General features: G+C 43.0%; 1 protein-coding gene across 1 annotated transcript in view; it reads left to right on the forward strand.

The window, feature by feature from the left end:
• SEZ6L (seizure related 6 homolog like) overlaps positions 1–22,628 on the forward strand; it is a 779,891-nt gene that overhangs the window by 712,528 nt on the left and 44,735 nt on the right. The window contains exons 15-16 of the mRNA XM_073672981.1: positions 2,156–2,188; positions 5,612–5,726. Coding sequence (XP_073529082.1) covers positions 2,156–2,188; positions 5,612–5,726 — 148 coding nt within the window. The remainder of the gene's footprint in view (positions 1–2,155; positions 2,189–5,611; positions 5,727–22,628) is intronic.

Genomic DNA, 22,628 nt, shown 5'->3' on the forward strand with positions numbered 1-22,628 from the left:
TGTATACTAGGATGGGGGACCATGTATACCTGGTTAGAGATGGGGGACCATGTATACTAGGATGGGGATGGGGGACCATGTAGTCTAGGATGGGGATGGGGGACCAGGTATACCAGGATGGGGATGGGGGACCATGTCTACCAGGATGGGGATGGGGGACCATGTCTACCAGGATGGGGATGGGGGACCATGTCTACCAGGATGGGGTTGGGGGTCCATGTCTACCAGGATTGGGATGGGGGTCCATGTATACTAGGATGGGGTTGGAGGACCATGTATACCATGATTGGGATGGGGGACCATGTATTCTAGGATGGGGATGGGGGACCATGTATACCGGGATGGGGGTGGGTGACCATGTATACCAGGATAGGGGACCATGTATATCAGGATGGGGGGCCATGTATACCTGGATGAGGATGGGGGACCATGTCTACAAGGATAGGGATGGGTGACCATGTATACCAGGATTGGAATGGGGAACCATGTATACCAGGATGGGGATGGGGGACCATGTATACCAGGATTGGGATGGGGGACCATGTATACCAGGATAGGGATGGGGGACCATGTATACCAGGTTGGGGGAATTGTATACCAGGATGCGAATGGGGGACCATATATACCATTATGGGGTGCCATGTAAACCAGGATGGAGGGCCATGTATACCAGGACGGAGGGCCATGTATACCAGGACTGAGGGCCATGTATACCTGGATGGGGGGGGGCATGTATAACTGGATAGGGGACCATATATACCTGAATGGGGATCATAAATATCAGGATGGAGGGGGCCATATATACCAGGATAGGGACTTATATATACCTGGATGGGGGATATTAGTACAGAATTGGGGGGCATTACCCCTATAACAGTGTCAGCAGCCGATTCGCCCCGTCCCCATAACAGTGTGTCATGACCACGTTTTTTGCTTTAATTATTTTCTATTTTCCTCCTCCAAAACCTAGGTGCGTCTTATGGTCCAATGCGTCTTACAGTCCGAAAAATATGGTAATTCTTCTCTTTTCTCTGCTAAATGTAGAAACAGGAAGTATCTTGTCCCTGCATGAATCATTACCCTCTTCAACTTCTAACCCAGCTGCTCATTCTTCCTCCCTGTCGGTGACTTTTGGAGTGACTTATGACTCATGCAGCGAAAATAGACTTCCTGTTTTTATATAGAGCTAAGAAGGATTCAGCTAGTCAGTTTTAATCACCTGATGTCATAGACCTAATGGAAAAGAAAATAATTAGCTAGGTAGAAAGGTAAAATGAGCAATTGTAAGTGCACAGTGTCATATAATAGGATAACTGCAATATATTAAAAGAATAAAAACTTTGATGGGAGGAGTGCTTCTTGAAGGCAAATAACTCTCTTGTGCAAGTCATGGAGAGCAATTATGAAGAAAATCGAGTACATTTCTGAATATTTTTCGTTTCTGAATATGTACTACATAGAATACTTTGTACTGATTTTGGTTGACTAGGTGATTTCTGCTCTATTCCCAGTCAAAGCTAAAGCTAAAATTTATCTTGCTTCTTATTAAAAACATGTGAGTACATTTTGGGATCTCAGGGGACAGGGGAACTGTCTTACTTTCTTCAAGGCGGTTTTTAAAGCAGCTAAGTGTATTAGTAAAGAAAAAGTCACGTTAATGCTCAAAGCTTCCATTATAAGATAAGTACTCAAAATTATGATAATTACTGAATATTTATGTAGGTTAAACTTTAGATTTTAAACTTTTGAGAATTGATTTATGAGGATAGCTATAAAAAATATTTTGCACTTAAACCCCACCCTTAAATATTAACCATTTCCCCATATCTCCAGCAAAAAAAACTTCTATTAGCAGTGCTAGAGCCCATGTAATTAGCGCCCAAGTACCCCATAAACACTGAAATTTATACTCTTATCTCCTTTTTCTCTGTTTTCGGTACTACAAAACTATTCTCATTCAAAAGTGTTCCATCAAGTGAAGAATATTCTCATACTTTAACACCGAATGATGGCCAACAAATGGCAGCATATAGAGTGCTTTCAACTCTGCAGTATGAACCTCTACACTGGTACAAGTGTCACTTAATTTAGGACAGAGCTGAAAAAAGTTATTATTATTTCATAAAGTGATATTGATTTAATTTTCTTTCTTTAGCAACACAAGACAGATTTGAACATGCATTACAAGGTAAGTGGCATTTGCCCTCATTTATCAAAAATGGCGTAATTTGCAGCAAAGCTTTAGTGCACGTACTTCAACTCCGCCACTCCATATGTCATCAAATGTCGCACCTTACTGATACCTTTGCGACTTTTTACAAATTTTTCTTCTAGTTGCAATTTTTTAAGTTTTTTTGAGAATTGCAATCATAAATACACTCCTTAAGGCTATGTGCCCACAATGCAGAAATGCTCCGGATTTTTTCCTGAGCGTTTCTGCATCTCCCTGGCAGAAAAAACGCATGCGGATTGTACATGCAGATTGTACATGCGGATTGTACATGCGTTTTTCCTGCCAGGGACATGCGGATGTGAAGCGTTCTTCACTTGCATTTCCGCATGCGGGTTATCAAGCGCTTTCCAAGCGATTTTAGCATCACTTGGAAAGTGCTTGACAACTTGGTCACACTATATAAATCCATGCAAACGGCATAGATTTATATAGTGTGACCGTAAAGAATGGTAAAAAATAAAAAAATAAATCTATACTTACCTTCTGATGGCCCCCGGAGTCTTGCTTCGCTCCGTCCTGGCTTGCCGGCAGATCGCGGTACACTGACGGACCTGCCGTCACATGACTCTGACGTCAGCGCAGGTCCTTCAGGCCACCGCGATCTGCCGGCAAGCGAAGACAAGCACACCGGGAGCAATCAGACGGTAAATATCATATTTATTTTTTATTTTATTCTTTTTTTTACAGGTACTATGGTACCCGGGTCCGTAGGAGAGTCTCCTCTTCTCCAGACCCGGGTACCATCCGCACATTGAAACGTTTGGATTCCGCATGTACAGATGCAGTGATGCGGATTACATGTGTTCCAATGCAAGTCAATGGCGGTGAAAACGCAGCACTTACGCAAAATAATTGGTAGTGCTGCGTTTTTTTCCGCAATGACAATCCGCAGCGGAAATTTCCGCAGCATGTGCACAGCACATGCGGATTATCATTGGGGAACATGGCAGACCTTCTACCAAGCGTTTTTTAAGCGTTTCTGCAGCGGAATTGCCGCTGCGGAAACACTTAAAAAACGCATCGTGGGCACATAGCCTGAAATAGCAAAGCGAAGAAGGAAAAGTCATAGAGTTATGGAAATCAGAGGATCAAAAGACATGTTAACAATATGCGAATGATTAACAAATGGAAGCATGAGTGTCAGAACTACCCGCACTTATACACTTCAGCATGCTATCAATGAGATTATTATTATTAACCATTGACGTGAAGGGGTTAATAAATAAATGCTATGTATAGCACAAGCAAACAGGCAATCAGACAATTGCAGACTATTAAATACAGTAAAGAGTTTAAAAAAAGTTTTTTAAAAATATGAAAAAAAAACACAAAAATCAGTCCCTTTTTTGCCCCACTTAAAATAAGACAAAAAAATGAAATACACATATTTGGTATCACTGTGTTCGTTAAAGTCTGATCTATCATATAATAAATCTATCAAAATCTAAAGTAAATTAATCTGATTGTAAATGACGTAATGAAAAAAAAAAATCAAAACTTCAGAATTACGTTTTTTTGCCTTTGCAACATTGCACATTGAAACTTGCAGCCTGGTATTGTCTATCAACATGTCTATCAGTCCTGGGATTTTCATAATTCTACAAGTTTTCCTTTTTAGTATTGCAATTTCTATGTTGAGTTGTGTATGATGTACTTCATGACGAAAGGTTATAATCATGTCCCCTTTCATATTTTTAAGTTTTGCCATAGGTTCTAAAAAATTGTGTTATAAAGGGTGTTAATTACTGAAATATTTGGCTCAGACATTTATGGCAAAGAAATGGCACAATTTGCACACAAAAATTGGTACAAACATAATGATAAATGTCCCCAATATATGCAATGGGGTAAATTTTAATATTGCTGCATTGGACCAATGAGTTTAATAAAACATACAACAGAAATTTGTACAAATTAAAGCATACATTTACACCTACTCATATCAGATGCAGATATGTCACAATAAGTATCCATGCTACATTGCATGAAATGAATTCTGAAGCGTTTTAAATATATTTCCCACATCTTAATCCAACCTAAATTAGTTTAAATGGAATTTATCACCAGGTTTTTGCTACTCCATATGAGAACAGGATAAGACAGGTACAAAATGCTGATGAAACAACCACTCACAACCTACCAATTCAAGGAGGGGGTGATTGCTTAGTATTAAAGTTGCACACCAGAAAGTCCTGTATAGGGCATTGGTTACACACAGGTAGCACACAGTGTCTGGCTAACAGTCTATTAGTAATGCCCATGCTATTAGATTAGGCGGGCGGCTCAGCATTATATACAGTAAGTGCCCCCTACTGGGACAGACACCCTAGTGCCAGGTTTTTGTTTCTCCATTTGAGAGTAGGACAATGTAGGGACAGAGCCTTTGATTCCAGCGATGTGTCACTTGCTGAGCTGTTTGCTGTCATTTTGATGCAATCACTGCTGCAAATGTACCAGCTCTCTAAATACCAAGTTGTGTATAACCCCGCTCACACCACTGATTGGCAGCTTTCTGCCCATGTACAGTGTACACAGGTAGCTGTCAGTCAGTGGAGGGGCAGAGTTACACAGAAGTAGACAGTGTCTGGCTTACAGACTATTGCTGATGCCCAAACTATTAGATTAGGCGGGATGCCCAGCACTATATAAGTGCACCCCACCTGCACAGACACCCTAGTGTCAAGTTTTTACTACTCCATATGAGGGTTTGGATTATAGGACACACTTTTTTCCTCCAAATTTGGGAGGAAAATGGAGATGCATCTTATCATCTGAATGTAGCTTACCGGGAGGTCTGTGGCTTCAGGAGCCTGGAGGCAGGAGTGGGGCGATGCTGCGGTGCCTAGGCCCTCATTAGATGTCGGCGCCGATGACCGGAATCCCCTTTCCCATCCAGTTCCCTTTGGTGGGCTTGGGGAAAATGTCCACCGGAGATGGCGTATGCGCAGATTGAGATCTTGAGAGACAAGATCTCTTCTACTGAGATCTCATTTCCCGAGAATAATCTGTGCATGCGCCATCTCCAGCTGACATTTTCCCGAAGCCCACCACAGTGAACTGAATGGGAATGAGGACTCCGCTCACCGGCGCCAGCATCTAATGAGCGTCCAGGCATCACCCCACACCTGCCGCCGGCCTCCTGAAGCTGTGATGCTGCCTCCTGTTACCACGCTCCACCGCCATGACCCTCCCGATAAGCTACCATTAAAGCAGACTATAAGACACCACCATTTTACTTAAAAAAAAATGTTTTCCTATTTTTCACTATAGTCCGGTGCATCTTATAGTCTGCAAAATAAGTTCTGTTTAAGCCTGTAAATTCACATGGCTATGCTTGGTAAATAGATGTCGAAAATGCATATTTCTTATTTTTTCTAGTGGCAGAAGCAGCTGCAGAAACATCCTTAGAAGGAGGGAACATGGCTCTGGCAATCTTCATCCCAGTAGTGATCATTTCTGTGCTGCTTGGAGGAGCGTACATTTATATAACAAGGTATTTTTTACATAAAGACAATTCTGATCATAGTAAAAATGGAGACAAAAAAGTTTGTGTTGGCTTTGTAACTAGTTTCAAGGGGTTCATTTTAATTGGGTTTTCTAGGATTTTTTTTTATATTTCATAGAGATCGTCTTGCTAAAAATAACAAATTAAACTGTTCTCATCTCTGCCACTCCAGCACTGCCTCTCCGTTGCTGCCCCAGTCTTTGTTGATATGGATGCAGTGGTAATGTGAGACCTCTGCAGCAAGTCATTACATGACATAACTACTGAACCTAGTGATTGGCAGCAGTGGTGATGATTGTAATTGTGATGTCACCATTAGAGCCATATCAACAAAGACCATGAACAGCAGGACAGAACAAGTATTAGAACTGCAAGAGGTTACCACAAGACATTTTGCTATTTTTAAGCAGATTTTCTGAGGACGGACTTGTCCATATAAAATCGCATAGACAAGTCCTATATTAAGCTGAGTGTTAGATCAAAGTCGGCAATGCAAGTCTATGGGCCCATGACAAAATTTGACAGCATCGGGAAAAACTGTTGAAAATGGGACCAAATTCTGATGAAACTTGGATGAATGTCACTGATGAAACTCAATCCTTTTATCTGAAGCGTGAAAAAGCGGAAGTCTGAATAAACCCAGTAAACATCATTAAATGGCATTAGTTTTTTTATTTTGTATATGACATTTTACTTTGCAATGACTTGCCATATGAATATAGTACTATAGTTCTACAGTGCTCATCTAGCATTTATTACATATAGTGATTACCATTCTGACAATACAATGCTCCTCATTCGTACATCATATTTTCCAGAGTAAACCTATATTAAACCTATAGCCGTCATCATACAGTACTTTCTTCATACTTTTCTAGTTGGAAACTTTTAGCATTCACATACAGCAGGTCAGTTAATTCAGTGTGACATGGAAAGAGAATTTTTCCTTTGGCATTAAATATGAGCAACTGAAGCAAATGAGCTGGAATGGCACCAGCATGCAAACCACCCAAATGATATTACTGTGAGGGCATGAGAACATTATGCCAACATCTCTGAGTGAACATTACTGCACACTAATCAATGAGGAGACCATTTTCTATGCCTCTCCAGGATTCTTTTCATTTTTAACAGGGTTGTCTGATTGCTGGGGGTCTCACCTCCAGTGACAAGAGAGCAATGCATTGTGGGTAAACTATCTTTTCATATACAATGAGGAAAATACGGTAAGTATTTGATGCACTGCAGATTTTGCAAGTTTTCCCACCTACACAGAATGGAGAGGTCTGTAATTATTATCTTAGGTACACTTCCACCGTGAGAGCCAGAATCTAAAAATAAAAACCAGAAAATCACATTGTATGATTTTCAAATAATTAAATTGCATTTCATTGCATGAAATAAGTATTCGATCACCTACCAACCAGCAAGAATTCTGGCTCTCACAGATCTGTTAGTTTTTCTTTAAGAAGCCCTCCTACTCTGCACTCATTACCTGTATTAATTGCACCTGTTTGAACTCATTACCTGTATAAAAGACACCTGTCCACACAATCAATTACACTCCAACCTCTCCACCATGGCCAATACCAAATAGCTGTCTAAGGGCACCAGGGAAAAAAATGTAGACCTGCACAAGGCTGGGATGGGCTACAGGACAATAGATCCGCAGCTTGTTGAGAAGGAAGCAACTTTTGGTGCAATTATTAGAAAATGGAAGAAACACAAGATGACTGTCAATCTTCCTTGGTCTGGGGCTCCATGCAAGTTCTCGCCTTGTGGGTTAAGGATGATTCTGAGAAAGGTAAGAAATCATCCCAGAACGGGAGGACCTGGTCAATGACCTGAAAAGAGCTGAGACCACAGTCTCAAACATTACTGTTAGTAACAGACTACGCTATCATGGATTAATATTCTGCAGAGCATGGAAGGTCCCCCTGCCCATGCCAGCACATGTCCAGGCCCATTTGAAGTTTGCCTATGACCATCTGGATGATCCAGAGGAGGCATGGGAGAAGGTCATGTGGTCAGATGAGACCAAAATAGAACTTTTTTGTATCAGCTCCACTCGCCGTGTTTGGAGGAAGAAGAGGGATGAGTACAACCCCACGAACACCGTCCCGACCGTGAAGCATGGTGGGGAAAACATCATACTTTGGAGGTGCTTTGCTGCAAAGGGCACAGGACAACTGCACCGTATTGAAAGTAGGATGGATGGGGTCATGTATCATGGGATTTGGGCAAAGAACCTCCTTTCCTCAGTAAGAGCATTGAAGATGGGTCGTGGCTGGGTCTTCCAGCATGACAATGACCCGAAACACACAGCCAGGGCAACTAAGGAGTGGCTCCGTAAGAAGCATTTCAAGGTCCAGGAGTGGCCTAGCCAGACCTGAACCCAATAGAAAATCTTTGGAGGTAACTGAAACTCAATGTTGCCCAGCGACAGCCCCGAAATCTGAAAGATCTGGAGAAGATCTGTATGGAGGAGTGGGCCAAAATCCCTGCTGCAGTGTGTGCAAACTTGGTCAAGAACTACAGGAAATGACTGACCTCTGTAATTGCAAACAAAGGATTTTGTATCAAATATTAAGTTGTTTTTCTGTTGTATCAAATACTTATTTCATGCAATAAAATGCAAATTAATTATGTAAAAATCATACAATGTGATTTATTGGATTTTTTTCCTAAGATTCTGTCTCTCACAGGTGAAGTGTACAATAAAAATTACAGACCTTTCCATTCTTTGTAGTTGGGAAAACTTACAAGTCGGCAGTGTATCAAATACTTATTTTCCCCACTGTACTTTTTGGAACTGTAGTTTCAATCATGACTATGGACAACTTAAAGGGAATCTGTCAGCAGGCTTTTCTATGTAGTCCGACAGCAGCTAAGGCAGGGACAGAGACCCTGATTCCAGAGATGTATCACTTAGTTTACTGAGTGCAGCAGTAATGATAGTCACACTTTTCTCTGCTGCAGATTGAGCAGAGCTCAGTTGTTGAGCTGTGTATAACCCCAACCACTCCGCAGCTTTCTGTGTACATTGTATAGTGACATAGAGCTGCTAGTCAGTGCTGGGGGTGTGGTTAGACCTAGATGCCCCTGCCTTGTTGTTCTCTAGTGACAATCTCCTGCTGATAAAACACTGGTTGTATTGAAACTGCAAAACACAGCCAAGTAAGTGACACATCACTGTAATGGGGGTCTCTGCTCCTACATTGTGGTGCTCACAGATTACATAGCTGAAACCTTCTGACAGATTGCACTTAAAGGGAACCTGTCACCAGTTTTTTCATGTCTGAACTAAGACTAGCAGTTTAATCAGCACATGTGCTGCATTCCATAAAGGGGTAAATAACACCCTTACTCCCCCTGTATACCCACCAAAAACCTTTTGAAACTCTCCCGCGCTCTATCTAAATCCTGCCAGTCAGGTCTGATAGGCGTCCTTGCTGAGGCTTCTATCCGTCCTCCTGACTTCTGATCGCCGTCCTCCTGACTTGATTGACATGGATGATGCCTCCTGCATCATCCACATAGCCAGCCGAAATCTTGCGCCTGCGCACTATGCCCACAATGTGCGGGCAGAGCCTAAAACATAACGGTGCAGGCGCAAGATTTTGCCCTGCTACGTGTATGACGCATGGGGCATCATCTATGTCAATCAGAGCTGGAGGATGGAGATCAGAAGGTTTTTGGGCAGTATAAAGGGGGAGTCAGGGGGTCCTATACTACCTTCTAGAGTGCAGCACAAGTGCTGATTAAGGTGGCTAGTCTTAGTTCAGACATGAAAAAACTGGTGACAGGTTTCCTTTAAAGGTGTATACTAAATATTATGCTTCTCCCTCTCACCATTATTGCTTGCTCCTTGTTGTATCACTGAGCTTCACAAAAAGTAGATCTATAAGTGAAAACATATCTGAACAATATATTAAAATACTAAAAAGAACAGAGAACCATGTTCACAACCACAGCACATACAGCAGTCCGTAAGCTTTTGTGTCATACATGATATAATGACAAAGACTGGCAGTTTGAGAGTTCTTTAACCAGAGAATCCCTTTAATGTAATGTTGTAAAATCTTTCTAACTTGCTCGGCTTTTACGTTCTTTTAGCAGTCCCTCCTTTTATTGGTTTTCAGCGAGATTGTTACATCAGGTTCTAGGAACCATCAAGGACTGATCTATATCTAGATCCCCATGCTTACTTATTGCATTTAGCTTATTGATCTAAGCTACTGAACAAGGGGGGTGGATGGGGTGAAAAAAAGAGAAGCACATTTTTTAAAGGGCTCAAAAGCCTATTATTATTTAATATTATTTATTAATAATAAGCCTATTCAATTTCTTCACAGAAATATCTTTTATACAGAAGATAAATATGTACCTACCACTCTCATAACCACAAATAATATACACAGGTTGATGATTTGCCATTTATGCTAATAATATTGTAATAAATAATGATTCCATAACATGATATTCATATATTAGTTCCATCAAATCGGTGTTCCATCAAACCTTTTATGTGAACCTTCATACATCATTACAATGCAGACAATCGATACATATTAAACTAATATACAGCTAATATAACAAGGGGTTTCTCCAAATTCATCACAAAATGTCACTTGTATTGACTCCTGCAGTCTTAAAATTAATCAACCCCCTGAATACAATCCTTTATAAGAGCACACATTAGCAAATTGCATTTTGGATCAAGCACAACTGATGTAATAATCAGGGGCTTCATTAGTTGTAACAGGTTTGCTGGAGATAAAACCAATCAAATACTTGGACTGGCTAGGGGTTGGTTCATTGTGACTCATGTTAAACATATGGCAAGACAGTGGTCCAAAACGTTGTTAAGACACAATTATCCTGCACAGAGAGAAGGATATATAAAGGCAGCAAAGGCATTCATTTTTCCCAAGGATATAGTGAGAAGCCTAGTTTGCAAGGTCAAACTTAAAGGAACACTGGCTACACTACCTGGATATGGCAGATTATCACCGGCAGCAGCCAGACTCTTGACAAGGCACAAGCAAAGCCCTCATTCATCACGTAAAAAAAAATGTAACCTTGCTTAAAAATCATCATTCTTTGCAGTGCATTGTTCTATGTAAACCGGACATGTGCTGTCGAAAATATGAGGTTCTATGGGCACAGAATTGGTGATTGTTCTGTGCGCTTGGAGAACGCATTAAATGACTACTGATCCGCTTACATGTAGCTGATGGACGTTCGCTTAACAGCTGCACTCAGGCTGCCTAAATGCTGCCTTTTGTCAGCTTGATTTCACCACTACCACCATGGAAACTGTTCATATGTGCAAAGACAAGACCATACATACCTTTAGCTCTCCTGTCAATTCATCCGTTATCGGGAAATTGGCGTTTGAATCAATATAGACTGAAGTGCTTTGGCCATGACGAAGCACAAGTCTCTGCCTCTCCTTATGTGACTTTAAGCAAAGGAGCTGTCAGTCAAGCAGGAGAAGGCAACTCTGGGTGGAGAATAGAGCTGGAGAGACAGAGGCTTGGGAAGTTCTTTGATATACCCAAAGCATTTAAGCCTCATTTGCATAACTATTCTTTGTCTTTACAACAGCTACTTATGCTGGTAGTCTCTTCAGAGAAGAAGAGGGGTTGATCTCTGGTACCACCTATTGGATGTAGCAATCCTAAAAGTCAATATCGACCCTTTAAGTTTCCTTGCAATGGCTTGGCACTAACCACAAGGAGAAATGTTCCCCCTTAGACCAACAGCTACATATACACTTATGACAGTTTGGGGAGGGGGTGTTAGGCTATGTGCCCACGATGCAGAAATGCGGCATATTTTTTCCGCTTCTCCCTGGCCGGAAAAACGCATGCGGATTTTACATCTGTTTTTCCCGCCAGGGAATGTGACAGGTCACATGACTCAGTGACGTCATGGCAGGTCCTTCACAACAACGCGACCCATACAGCAGACCAGATGGAGGGGAGAAAACACCGGGAGGACATCGGAAGGTGAGTATAAGCTTTAGTTTTTATTTTAAATTCTTTTTTTTACAGTTTCTGTGGTACCTGGGTCCGGAGGAGAGTCTCCTCTCCTCCAGGCCTGGGTACCATCCGCACATTGAACCGTGTGATATCCGCTTGTGCAGATGCAGTGATGCAGATGTCACACAGTCCAATGCAAGTCAACGGCGGCGATTACGCTGCGTGTCCGCAAAATTAATGGACATGCTGCGTATTTTTCCGCAATGATAATCCGCAGCGGAAATTTCCGCAGCATGTGCACAGCACATGCGGATCATCATTGGGGACCATGGGGCACGTATTACCAAGCGTTTTTTTAACGTTTTCGCTGAGGAAATTCCGCAGCAAAAACACTTGAAAAACGCATAGTGGGCACGCAGCCTTAAAATCAAGCTAACAGATTCCCTTAAAAAACCAATGTGGGCAAGTGTTGGTGGGGGCAGACGAATTGGCAGTATGTGGCCCTATAATTTCTGATGGTGGCCCTCAGCATCACATTCTATATTAAATATAAACCCTTATATCAATGTCTGAATGCTGGGGAAGACTAGAAGGCGGACAATCTGTGCCGGATTTCCACAGTGCTTCTCACATTTTCTTGCAAAACGTTGCACATTTTTGGTGAATTGCTGACATCTGCTGGTCACTTTTGTACTGCTTATGGCCACACATTTTCCAAAATAGATTTATGCCAGTATATATATATACAATAATGATCAGCCACTGGAAGAAACCCAGGCAATAATAATATGATATATAAGTATGATTTTACTATCTAAAACATAAGAAGTCACTTACTTACTGAGATCTATTATATTGTATTTGTCTTCAGCAGTGAGAATGTGAATGTGTCTCATAACAAAAAATAAAGGAAAAAGAGGAGATATACTAAAAAGGGGAGAAACTAAAGATGCAACTAATCTGCAATAAAAATGTCCTACCACCTTATGTATGCTGCAACTATGCAGGGTTGTGTCTTCATGGGTAAAGATCACAAACAAACCCTGTGTAGTTTGATCCTGCAGTTATGTGTAAATCCATTTCTTCTGTTCCTTCTTCATGTTAGCCTACTAAAAACAGTATAACTTGACTTTTTTATGGGATTTAAAAAATATAATAATAATAATAATAATCTCTTTATTTATATAGCGCCAACATATTCCGCAGCGCTTTACAATTCAGATACATGATCGGCACTGTCCCCATTGGGGTCACAATTAGTGATGAGCGAGTATGTTTGGTTAACCCTTTTGGCGAGTATCGAGTATCTTCAGCGTACTCGGGGATAATAATAATAATAATTTTTATTTATATAGCGCCAACATATTCCGCAGCACTTTACAATTAAGCGGGGACATGTACATACAATAAATTCAATACAAGGTGAGACAGTTTAACAGTTACATCAGGAGTGAGGTCCCTGCTCGCAAGCTTACATTCTACAAGGAAATGGGGGGACACAATAGGTGGAAAGTGCTTGCTATTTCAGGTCTGGCAATTATAATAAGTCAGGATTATCATATAAAGCTGTATGATCCGGTCATCAGCCTGTATGTTCAAGTGCAATACTCAATTACCGAGTGCAGTTATCGTGGGCATGGAGGGTGTAGAGATAGATGAACAGTAGGGAGCAGATTCTGAATAGTATTTAGGAGGGAACAAGGGAAAGTTAGTTTACTGGGTTTTTGAGGTGGTAGGCTTGTTTAAAGAGATGGGTTTTTAAAGCGCGCTTGAAGACATCGGGGCTAGGCATCAATCGGATCGTCTGGGGTAGAGCATTCCAGAGAACTGGCGCAGCACAAGATAAGTCTTGGAGACGGAGGTGCGAGGTTCGGATTATGGGGGATGTTAGTCTTAGGTCATTTGTGGAACGGAGGGCACGTGTAGGATGATAGACTGAGATGAGAGAGGAGATATAAGGTGGTGCAGAACTGTGGAGAGCTTTGTGGGTGAGAGCAATGAGTTTATATTGGACCCTGTAGCGAATGGGTAACCAGTGTAATGACTGGCACAAGGTGGAGGCATCGGTGAAGCGGCTGGACAGAAATACGACCCTGGCTGTGGATATGTTTGTATCACTCCTATGTGCATCATTTGCAACTGTTTGACAGCTTTAATACATGTGAGGAATGCGAAAGAAACAAGCGTTCCTCACATGTATTAAAGCTGTCAAACAGTCACAAATCATGCACACGGGAGTGATGCAAACATATCACTGAGTACGCTGAAGATACTCGGTTCTTGCCCGAGCATACTCGCCCATCATTGGTCACAATCTAAATTCCCTATCAGTATGTCTTTGGAGTGTGGGAGGAAACCAATGCAAACACAAACCCACGCCAAACGCAATCTCCTTGCAGATGTTGTCCTTGGTGGGATTTGAACCCAGGGCCCCAGCGTTGCAAGGCTGCAGTGCTAACCATTCAGCCACCATGCTTTTAACCCCTTTACAGCCCAAGGCGTACTAATACATACCTGCGCCCTGGGCTTTAAGAGCCAGGTACGTATCAGTACGCACTGTTGATTTTGCCCGCACAAAGGCTTTGCGGGCGCAATCGCCGCCGGGTGGAAGCTGATTGTCACAGCTGACACCCGGTGCTATGTGCTGGGAGCGGACAACATCCGGGTTACCAGACAGCAAGAAGATACTTTGGTCATGAGCAGTGCATGACCAAAGTATCTTCTGCACCTGCAGAGCTGACAGCCTGTATAGCACAGGGATGGTGCTCCATCCCTATGCTATACAGGCGATCAGAATGTAAAAAGTGAAAGTCCCATAGTGGGACAAAGTATAAAAGTCCAAAAAGTGTTAAAAAATGAAAAAAATAAAAATTTGTAAAAATATAAAAAAATAAATAGAAAAAAATAATCCACCAAAAATAAAAATATAATGTACGCATCAATAAATAAATATTATTATGAAAAAAACAAACAATAAAAGTACACATATTTGGTATCGCCGTGTCCAGAACGACCTAACCTATAAAACTGTCCCACTAGTTAACCCCTTTAGTGAACACGGTACAAAAAAAAAAAGAACGAAGCAAAAAACAATGCTTTATCATCATACCCCAAACAAAAAGTGGAATAAAACGCGATCAAAAAGACGAATATAACTAAAAATGGAACTGCTGAAAACGTCATCTTGTCCCGCAAGAAACAAGCTGACATACAGCTCCATCAGCCGTAAAATAAAAAAGTTATAGCTCTCAGAATAAAGCGATGCAAAAAACATTTTTTCAATAAAATAACTTTTATTGTGTAAAAGGGCCAAAACATAGAAAAACGATATAAATGTGGTACTGCTGTAAAAGTATTAACCCGAAAGAAGAGCATAAAAACATTTAAAAAAAAAAAACAATCCCTGAATTGTTGGTTTTCTGTTTATTCTGCCTCCCAAAAATCGGAATAGAAAGCGATCAAAAAATGTCATGTGCCTGAAAATGGTACCAATAAAAACGTCAACTCACCCCGCAAAAAACAAGTGATCACATGACTGTCGGCCAAAATATGGAAAAATTATAGCTCTCAAAATATGGCGACACAAAGACTAGATTTTACAAAAAAATGCGTCTTTTAGTGTGTGACAGCTGTCAATTATAAAAACTCAATATGATTCTGGTATCACTGTAATCACACCGACCTGAAAAATAAAGTTGTCTAATCACTTATACCGCACGAGGAACAACGTAAAAAATAAACTCTAGGGTTAGGGTTGGGCTAGGGTTAGCCTACGGTTACGGTTGGGGTTGGGGTTAAGGTTAGGCTAGGGTTAGGCTAGGGTTAGGGTTAGGGTTGTGGTTGGGGTTGGGGTCAGGGTTGGGCTAGGGTTAGGGTTGGGCTAGGGTTGGGCTAGGGCTAGGGTTAGGGTTGGGCTAGGGTTGGGCTAGGGTTATATTATGGTTAGGGTTAGGGTTGGGATTTTTTTCAAAAGTAAAAAAAAAAAAGCTGACGATATGGCGACTAGTGTTGAGCGCAAGTGCTCGCTACTTGAGTTTGCATCGGGTGCACGGGTATGCACCGAATATCGCGGGTGCTCGAGTGACATGCTCGAGTCTCCGCCCCATATGCTTCGTGGGCAAAAAAACCTTGTGGGGATTGCCTGCCATGCACAAGCGATCCCCGCGTGTTTTTTTTCTGGGTGTCTAATAACCGTGAAACATGCGGGCGGGGACTCGAGCATGTCACTTGAGCACGCGCAATACATGGTGCATACCCAACTACCCAATACAAACTCAAGTAGTGAGCACTTGCGCTCAACACTAATGACAACTTATTCAATATGTTGACCTACAAAACCAGGAGTGGGTGATAAATGCAGAATTTGTGACTTGTTTCTATTATACCTTTTCTCTGATTGTTCCTAACCTGGTTTTGGCTTCCACTTCTGAGAAAAAATACTGACCGAATACTGACCAAATACTGATAGTGGGGCCGTGACCTCTGTCATTTTCTCCTATGCCTACAAAAAAATTGCAAAACTTCTCCTACCCATTGCAGTGTTAAAAATTAACAGCACACGGATGGCAGCCATGTGCTGTGAGTTTAATGAATTCATAGACTCGTTTGGGTAATTTTGATCCATTACTCAGAAAACAAACGTGTCTTCATGATTTTTTTACAGACACATGGTATGCAAAAAGAACATGGACATAAGAACAGTACCATACACAGAGTCAGGGCCAGCTCCAGGGTATCATGGGCACCGGCCAAAAGAGTCTCAGTGGGCCCCTTTAACTTATAACATGATTCATGATGCACAGATATGACGGAGAAATATAGGTATACAATACAGGGCCCAGGCTGTCCCCTCATCCTTCACATATGCAGACATGCACACATATACAGTACGCAGACAGGCACGCACGCACACCCACACAGCAAGCAGACATGCATAGACACAGTACGCAGACATGCACACAGTACGCAGGCATGCAAACAGTACGCAGACATGCACACCGTATGCAGACATGCACACGCACACACAGTACACAGACATGCTCACGCACACACACAGTACGCAGACATGCACATGCACACGGTACGCAGACTTGCACACGGTACGCAGACTTGCACACACATATGCAGCACGCAGACATCCGCACACACATGCAGTACGCAGACATGTGCACATATGCAAGCATGCGCACACATGCAGGCATGTACACACATACCCACACACACATGCACATGGTACACAGATATGCCCACATACAATACGCAGACACACATACAGACATACAGTACAAACCAAAAGTTTGGACACACCTTCTCATTTAAAGATTTTTCTGTATTTTCATGACTATGAAAATTGTACATTCACACTGAAGGCATCAAAACTATGAATTAACACATGTGGAATTATATACTTAACAAAAAAGTGTGAAACAACTGAAAATATGTCTTATATTCTAGGTTCTTCAAAGTAGCCACCTTTTGCTTTGATGACTGCTTTGCACATTCTTGGTATTCTCTTGATGAGCATCAAGAGGTAGTCACCGGAAATGGTCTTCCAACAATCTTGAAGGAGTTCCCAGAGATGCTTAGCACTTGTTGGCTCTTTTGCTTTCACTCTGCGGTCCAGCTCACCCCAAACCATCTCGATTGGGTTCAGGTCTGGTGACTGTGGAGGCCAGGTCATCTGGCGTAGCACCCCATCACTCTCCTTCTTGGTCAAATAGCCCTTACACAGCCTGGAGGTGTGTTTGGGGTCATTGTCCTGTTGAAAGATAAATGATGGTCCAACTAAACGCAAACCGGATGGAATAGCATGCCGCTGCAAGATGCTGTGGTAGCCATGCTGGTTCAGTATGCCTTCAATTTTGAATAAATCCCCGACAGTGTCACCAGCAAAGCACCCCTACACCATCACACCTCCTCCTCCATGCTTCACGGTGGGAATCAGGCAAGTAGAGTCCATCCGTTCACCTTTTCTGCGTCGCACAAAGACACGGTGGTTGGAACCAAAGATCTCAAATTTGGACTCATCAGACCAAAGCTCAGATTTCCACTTGTCTAATGTCCATTCCTTGTGTTCTTTAGCCTAAACAAGTCTCTTCTGCTTGTTGCCTGTTCTTAGCAGTGGTTTTCTAGCAGCTATTTTACCATGAAGGCCTGCTGCACAAAGTCTCCTATTTAACAGTTGTTGTAGAGATGTGTCTGCTGCTAGAACTCTGTGTGGCATTGACCTGGTCTCTAATCTGAGCTGCTGTTAACCTGCGATTTCTGAGGCTGGTGACTCGGATAAACTTATCCTCAGAAGCAGAGGTGACTCTTTCTCTTCCTTTCCTGGGGCGGTCCTCATGTGAGCCAGTTTCTTTGTAGCGCTTGATGGTTTTTGCAAGTGCACTTGGGGACACTTTCAAAGTTTTCCACATTTTTCGGACTGACCTTAATTTCTTAAAGTAATGATGGCCACTCATTTTTCTTTACTTAGCTGCTTTTTTCTTGCCATAATACAAATTCTAACAGTCTATTCAGTAGGACTATCAGCTGTGTATCCACCAGACTTCTGCACAACACAACTGATGGTCCCAACCCCATTTATAAGGCAAAAAATCCCACTTATTAAACCTGACAGGGCACACCTGTGAAGTGAAACCATTTCTGGTGACTACCTCTTGAAGCTCATCAAGAGAATGCCAAGAATGTGCAAAGCAGTCATCAAAGCAAAAGGTGGCTACTTTGAAGAACCTAGATTATAAGACATATTTTCAGTTGTTTCACACTTTTTTGTTAAGTATATAATTCCACATTTGTTAATTCATAGTTTTGATGCCTTTAGTGTGAATGTACAATTTTCATAGTCATGAAAATACAGAAAAATGTTTAAATGAGAAGGTGTGTCCAAACTTTTGGTCTGTACTGTACATATTTGAACACAAATTTATAAAAACACATATAAAACAGACATAAATATATATACACAGTCATACACACTGACATACACAGACATTCACATCATACATACACACACACACACACAGACAGATTAGAAATATTTTTAATATGGGGATTTGGGAAGCTAGCAACATGCCTCGCTCAATTGCCCCCGGCCTGTCTCCTGTCCAGCTCCTTAGACACGTGTCTGTGCAGGGCCGCTGGTGTGTGTTTGATGGCCGTCACAGACATGGGCCTGGAGCATCAGGGGGGCCCACTCGCCATCGGGGCCCAGGCCGCTGCCCCTGCATCTGTGTAGGACCTCTGACACTGTTTGATTGCCATCACTTTACCAGACATGGCCGCACGCAGTGCGCTGTGCTGCTGTGTCTGCTAGTAATAACGCACCAGGGGTGACACACAAGGACAATTAAAGGTGCAATGCCGACCCTCCCGTGCATTACTACAAGACACAGCCGCACAGCTCATTGAGCGCAGCCATGTCTGGTAAAGTGACAGCAATCAAGCAGCGCCGACGGTCCTGCACAGATGCTGGGAGAGCGGCCTGGGCCATAGTGGCGAGTGGGCCCCCCTGATAGTCCAGGGCCCCGACACTTGCCCGGGTGCTGACGCCGGCTCTGCACAGGATATGAAAAGGCAAAATGATCAATTGAATGAGGCATTTTGGTAACACTACTTTTCTAAAAAGTCAATTTGCTTGCCGTAGTCTGTAGAATACTAGAATACAGTCCCTCTTGTCCGCACTCATATAATTCATATTTTCTGAATTACTCTGAGGGTATTTTTTTTTTTAGAAAAGATTAGGAAAATTGCTCATCATAACACAATTCAATAGCATAATACTTATATGATTTCAAACTGGGGGCGCCCTTTTTTAGCATCTGAGTCTCAGCACTGTGTTGGGTTTTATTGGGGGCCTTATAATATGTGTGGGGGAATAGTGGGGGCATCATACTGTGTGGTGGATTGTGGGTGCCATTATACAGTGTGGGTGACTGTGGGATCTATCATATGCTGTGGAGGGCTGTGAGACCATCATACTGTGAGGGAGTCTGTTGTTGCCATTATGCTGTGTGTGAATTGTGGGGGCATCATACTGTGTTGTGAGTTACTAGGGCCTCATAATATGTGAGGGGGAATTATGGGGGCATGATACTGTGTGGCAAGGGTTATTATGGAAGCTTCATAATGTGTGTGGAGAAACTCTGCGGACATAAAAGTTTGTAGAGAGAATTGTAGGGGCATCATACTCTGTGGGGGCCCTGTGGAGGCATCATACAGTTTTCAGGCCATTGTGTTGCGGGCAATGTGGGGACATCATAATTTGCTGGGGGCACTGTGGGGGTCATCAGATTGTGCATGTGGGAGAAGTCACTTTGGGGGTATCGTACTGTGTGGGAAAATTTTGGGGAGTCATCATTCTGTGGGTGTCATGAAGGAGGTATTGTAGTGAGTGAGAACACTAGGGAGCTTCAATAATGGCAAATTTAAAGAGTGAGTACTGCAATACATGTTCTTCTTCCTGTGTTTAAAAGTTCTGAGATATACCTTTTAGTGACTGCACCTTTTCACCGTGACACCTGTTACACTGAAAAAAATGGGGGGGTAAGGTAGAGTGGGCCCAATTAGATCTTTTGCTATGAGCCCCCATAGTTTCTATGATCTCTGCTGTGGACCATGTGACTCGCCCAGGGGGATATGGGGGAGACTCGGTACCCGGGCCTTGACCTTCTGTGGGATGTCACAGCAGTCGGCTCCCGGGCCCGTACCCTGGGGTCACACTTTAAAAGGGGTTTGTTAACAGTTTTGTCTCGTGACTCCACCTGTGGTTCCCGGTAATGAGTACCGGCGCTGCTGCAGACCTCCAGGGGTGATGGGATGGCAGCTGTGATGTTTCTGCTCCCCACAGGCAGAGCGGGCCCCCGGGGCAGGGTTGATGAAAGGGATGCAGGTGAGAGGTGAGAGGGGAGACTAACAGACACGCACACAGGGGATTCGCTTCAGTACCTTTACTGGTGTAGATGGCAGGTACTGTCCAGGGTACTTGATAGGAAGGGTGCACTTCTGGACTCTCCCCAGTGAGCGGGTATAAGGCCTCCTGATCTGTTTCTTCCTCTCTCTCTGCAGCTTCTGACCAGCCTGAAACTAGGCCTAGCTTCTTTACTCTTTCACTCTCCTCACCTGCATGCTTGGTGGTAAGAACTTTCTTCTGGCTACCACTATCCCTGGACGCTGGGGCCTTCGTGGTTCCTAGTTCTTTAAATGATTGTAGCTTCAGGTGGACCAGGGATCTAGAATCCTCCTGGTATACCGGTTATTCCTACTGGGCGTAGAGGACCCTGTAGGCGCGGACCCGGTGTCCGGCTTGTGTTCTAGGCTGAGCCTAAGATGCTCCTCTGCCCCCGTAACTCCTCTCACTCTTCTCCTTGCCTCCGGCCCCACTCTAGGCCCCAAGGGTTCAGCATGTGCTTTAGGCCCTGGCTGGCCCTCAGCACAGCAGCTCACATGCTGCTTCTTCACTGATCTGATGTGCCAGCACACTCTGCCTACCTAACTCCACCCTCCAGTATATATATCCCTAACAGGGCTCCCTCTGGTGGTATGAGGTGGAAGGGTGGAGGTGTCTGTTATGTAGTGAGGGCCTCTTGTGGAGAAGTCTGTCCATGCACCCTTTTGGGTCCTGTGGTACCTGTGGTAGCAGGGTGCCACACATGTGTCTCAGATGACTTGTCCAAGAGGCTGATCCCCTGCAGTTTCTCCCCACGGCACTCCCATGCACTGACAGATGTCTCCCTGTGTGTGTGTATAGGGGAGCAGTGTGTGTGTCTAGGGGACTGTAGCATGGAAAGCACTGGGGACCTGCCTCTTGGACTAATTATCATTGTCCCCAGCCAGCTTTAAAGTATGTTTTCTTTGAAAAGCCACATTGTTTCAGAGTAAGGATGCTTTCACATTGCGTTTTGTGTCCCCATCGGGGCATGCGTCCTAAAATTCCTCACAAAATGGGGTCTGGACGTATGCTGTGATGGGGGCCATAGACCGCAATGGTAACGGCAAAGCGAACGTGTGCTCTGCTGTGCACTTTTTTCGAGAGTGTATCCCTACAGGAGGCTGACACTCAGATGTAGGCCCCGACGGGGACACAGAACGCAATGTGAAAGAACCCTTACTTGAGCAAGATATGGACGGCACTCAGCGGTAAGCGTTTAGTGCTCAGTGGTAGTGGAGATACAGGTAGTAATATATGCCACGGCACTCGTAGAAATCTAAGTAATATCCGTATTTATTTATGCAGCATGCATGCAGCAGTCAATGATGTCAGACACTCCTTCAGCATCCGGTCTGACATCATTCACTGGCCAGGAAAAAGGTCTGTTGACCGAAACATTGGCCCTCTTCTGTACAGATACATGCTGCATTAATAAATACGCATATTATTTGGATTTCTACGATTGCCATTGCATTTATAACTAATTGTTTCAAAGAAAAGCATATATGGCTGAACTGCAATAACACAACCAGTGTCTGATTCGGGCAGCATAAATCTGATGACATGTTCCCTTCAAATGTATTATATCTCCTTGTATGATAATACACCTAGTAGTGACAAAATACTTGAATAACAAGCCCGGTGAGGAGAAAATATATGGATAATACTAATTGCTCACAGTGATGTCATAGAACAGGTATAATACATGAATAGTGATGTCACAACTAGAGATGAGTGTATCAATCTGCAGAGGATTGAGTTTGAGTCGAATTTCCTGAAATTTGCTGTTTCACACAGATTCGCACACCTTGAGATCCAGTTCAGGGCTTGCAAAAAGAAAAATTGCCTGGCACCATTTCCCACACTCAGAGAGCAGGCTAACGTCTTTGTGCGTGGCCACGTGGGTTTCCTCACAATGCCCTGCAGCTGTGACATCTTGTTGATTATCATACCTTACAGACTCCTTTCACTCAT

This window comes from Phyllobates terribilis, unplaced genomic scaffold (assembly GCF_046119375.1).
Source record: "Phyllobates terribilis strain yellow unplaced genomic scaffold, ASM4611937v1 Scaffold_1__5_contigs__length_1240528914, whole genome shotgun sequence".
Taxonomy (NCBI): domain Eukaryota; kingdom Metazoa; phylum Chordata; class Amphibia; order Anura; family Dendrobatidae; genus Phyllobates; species Phyllobates terribilis.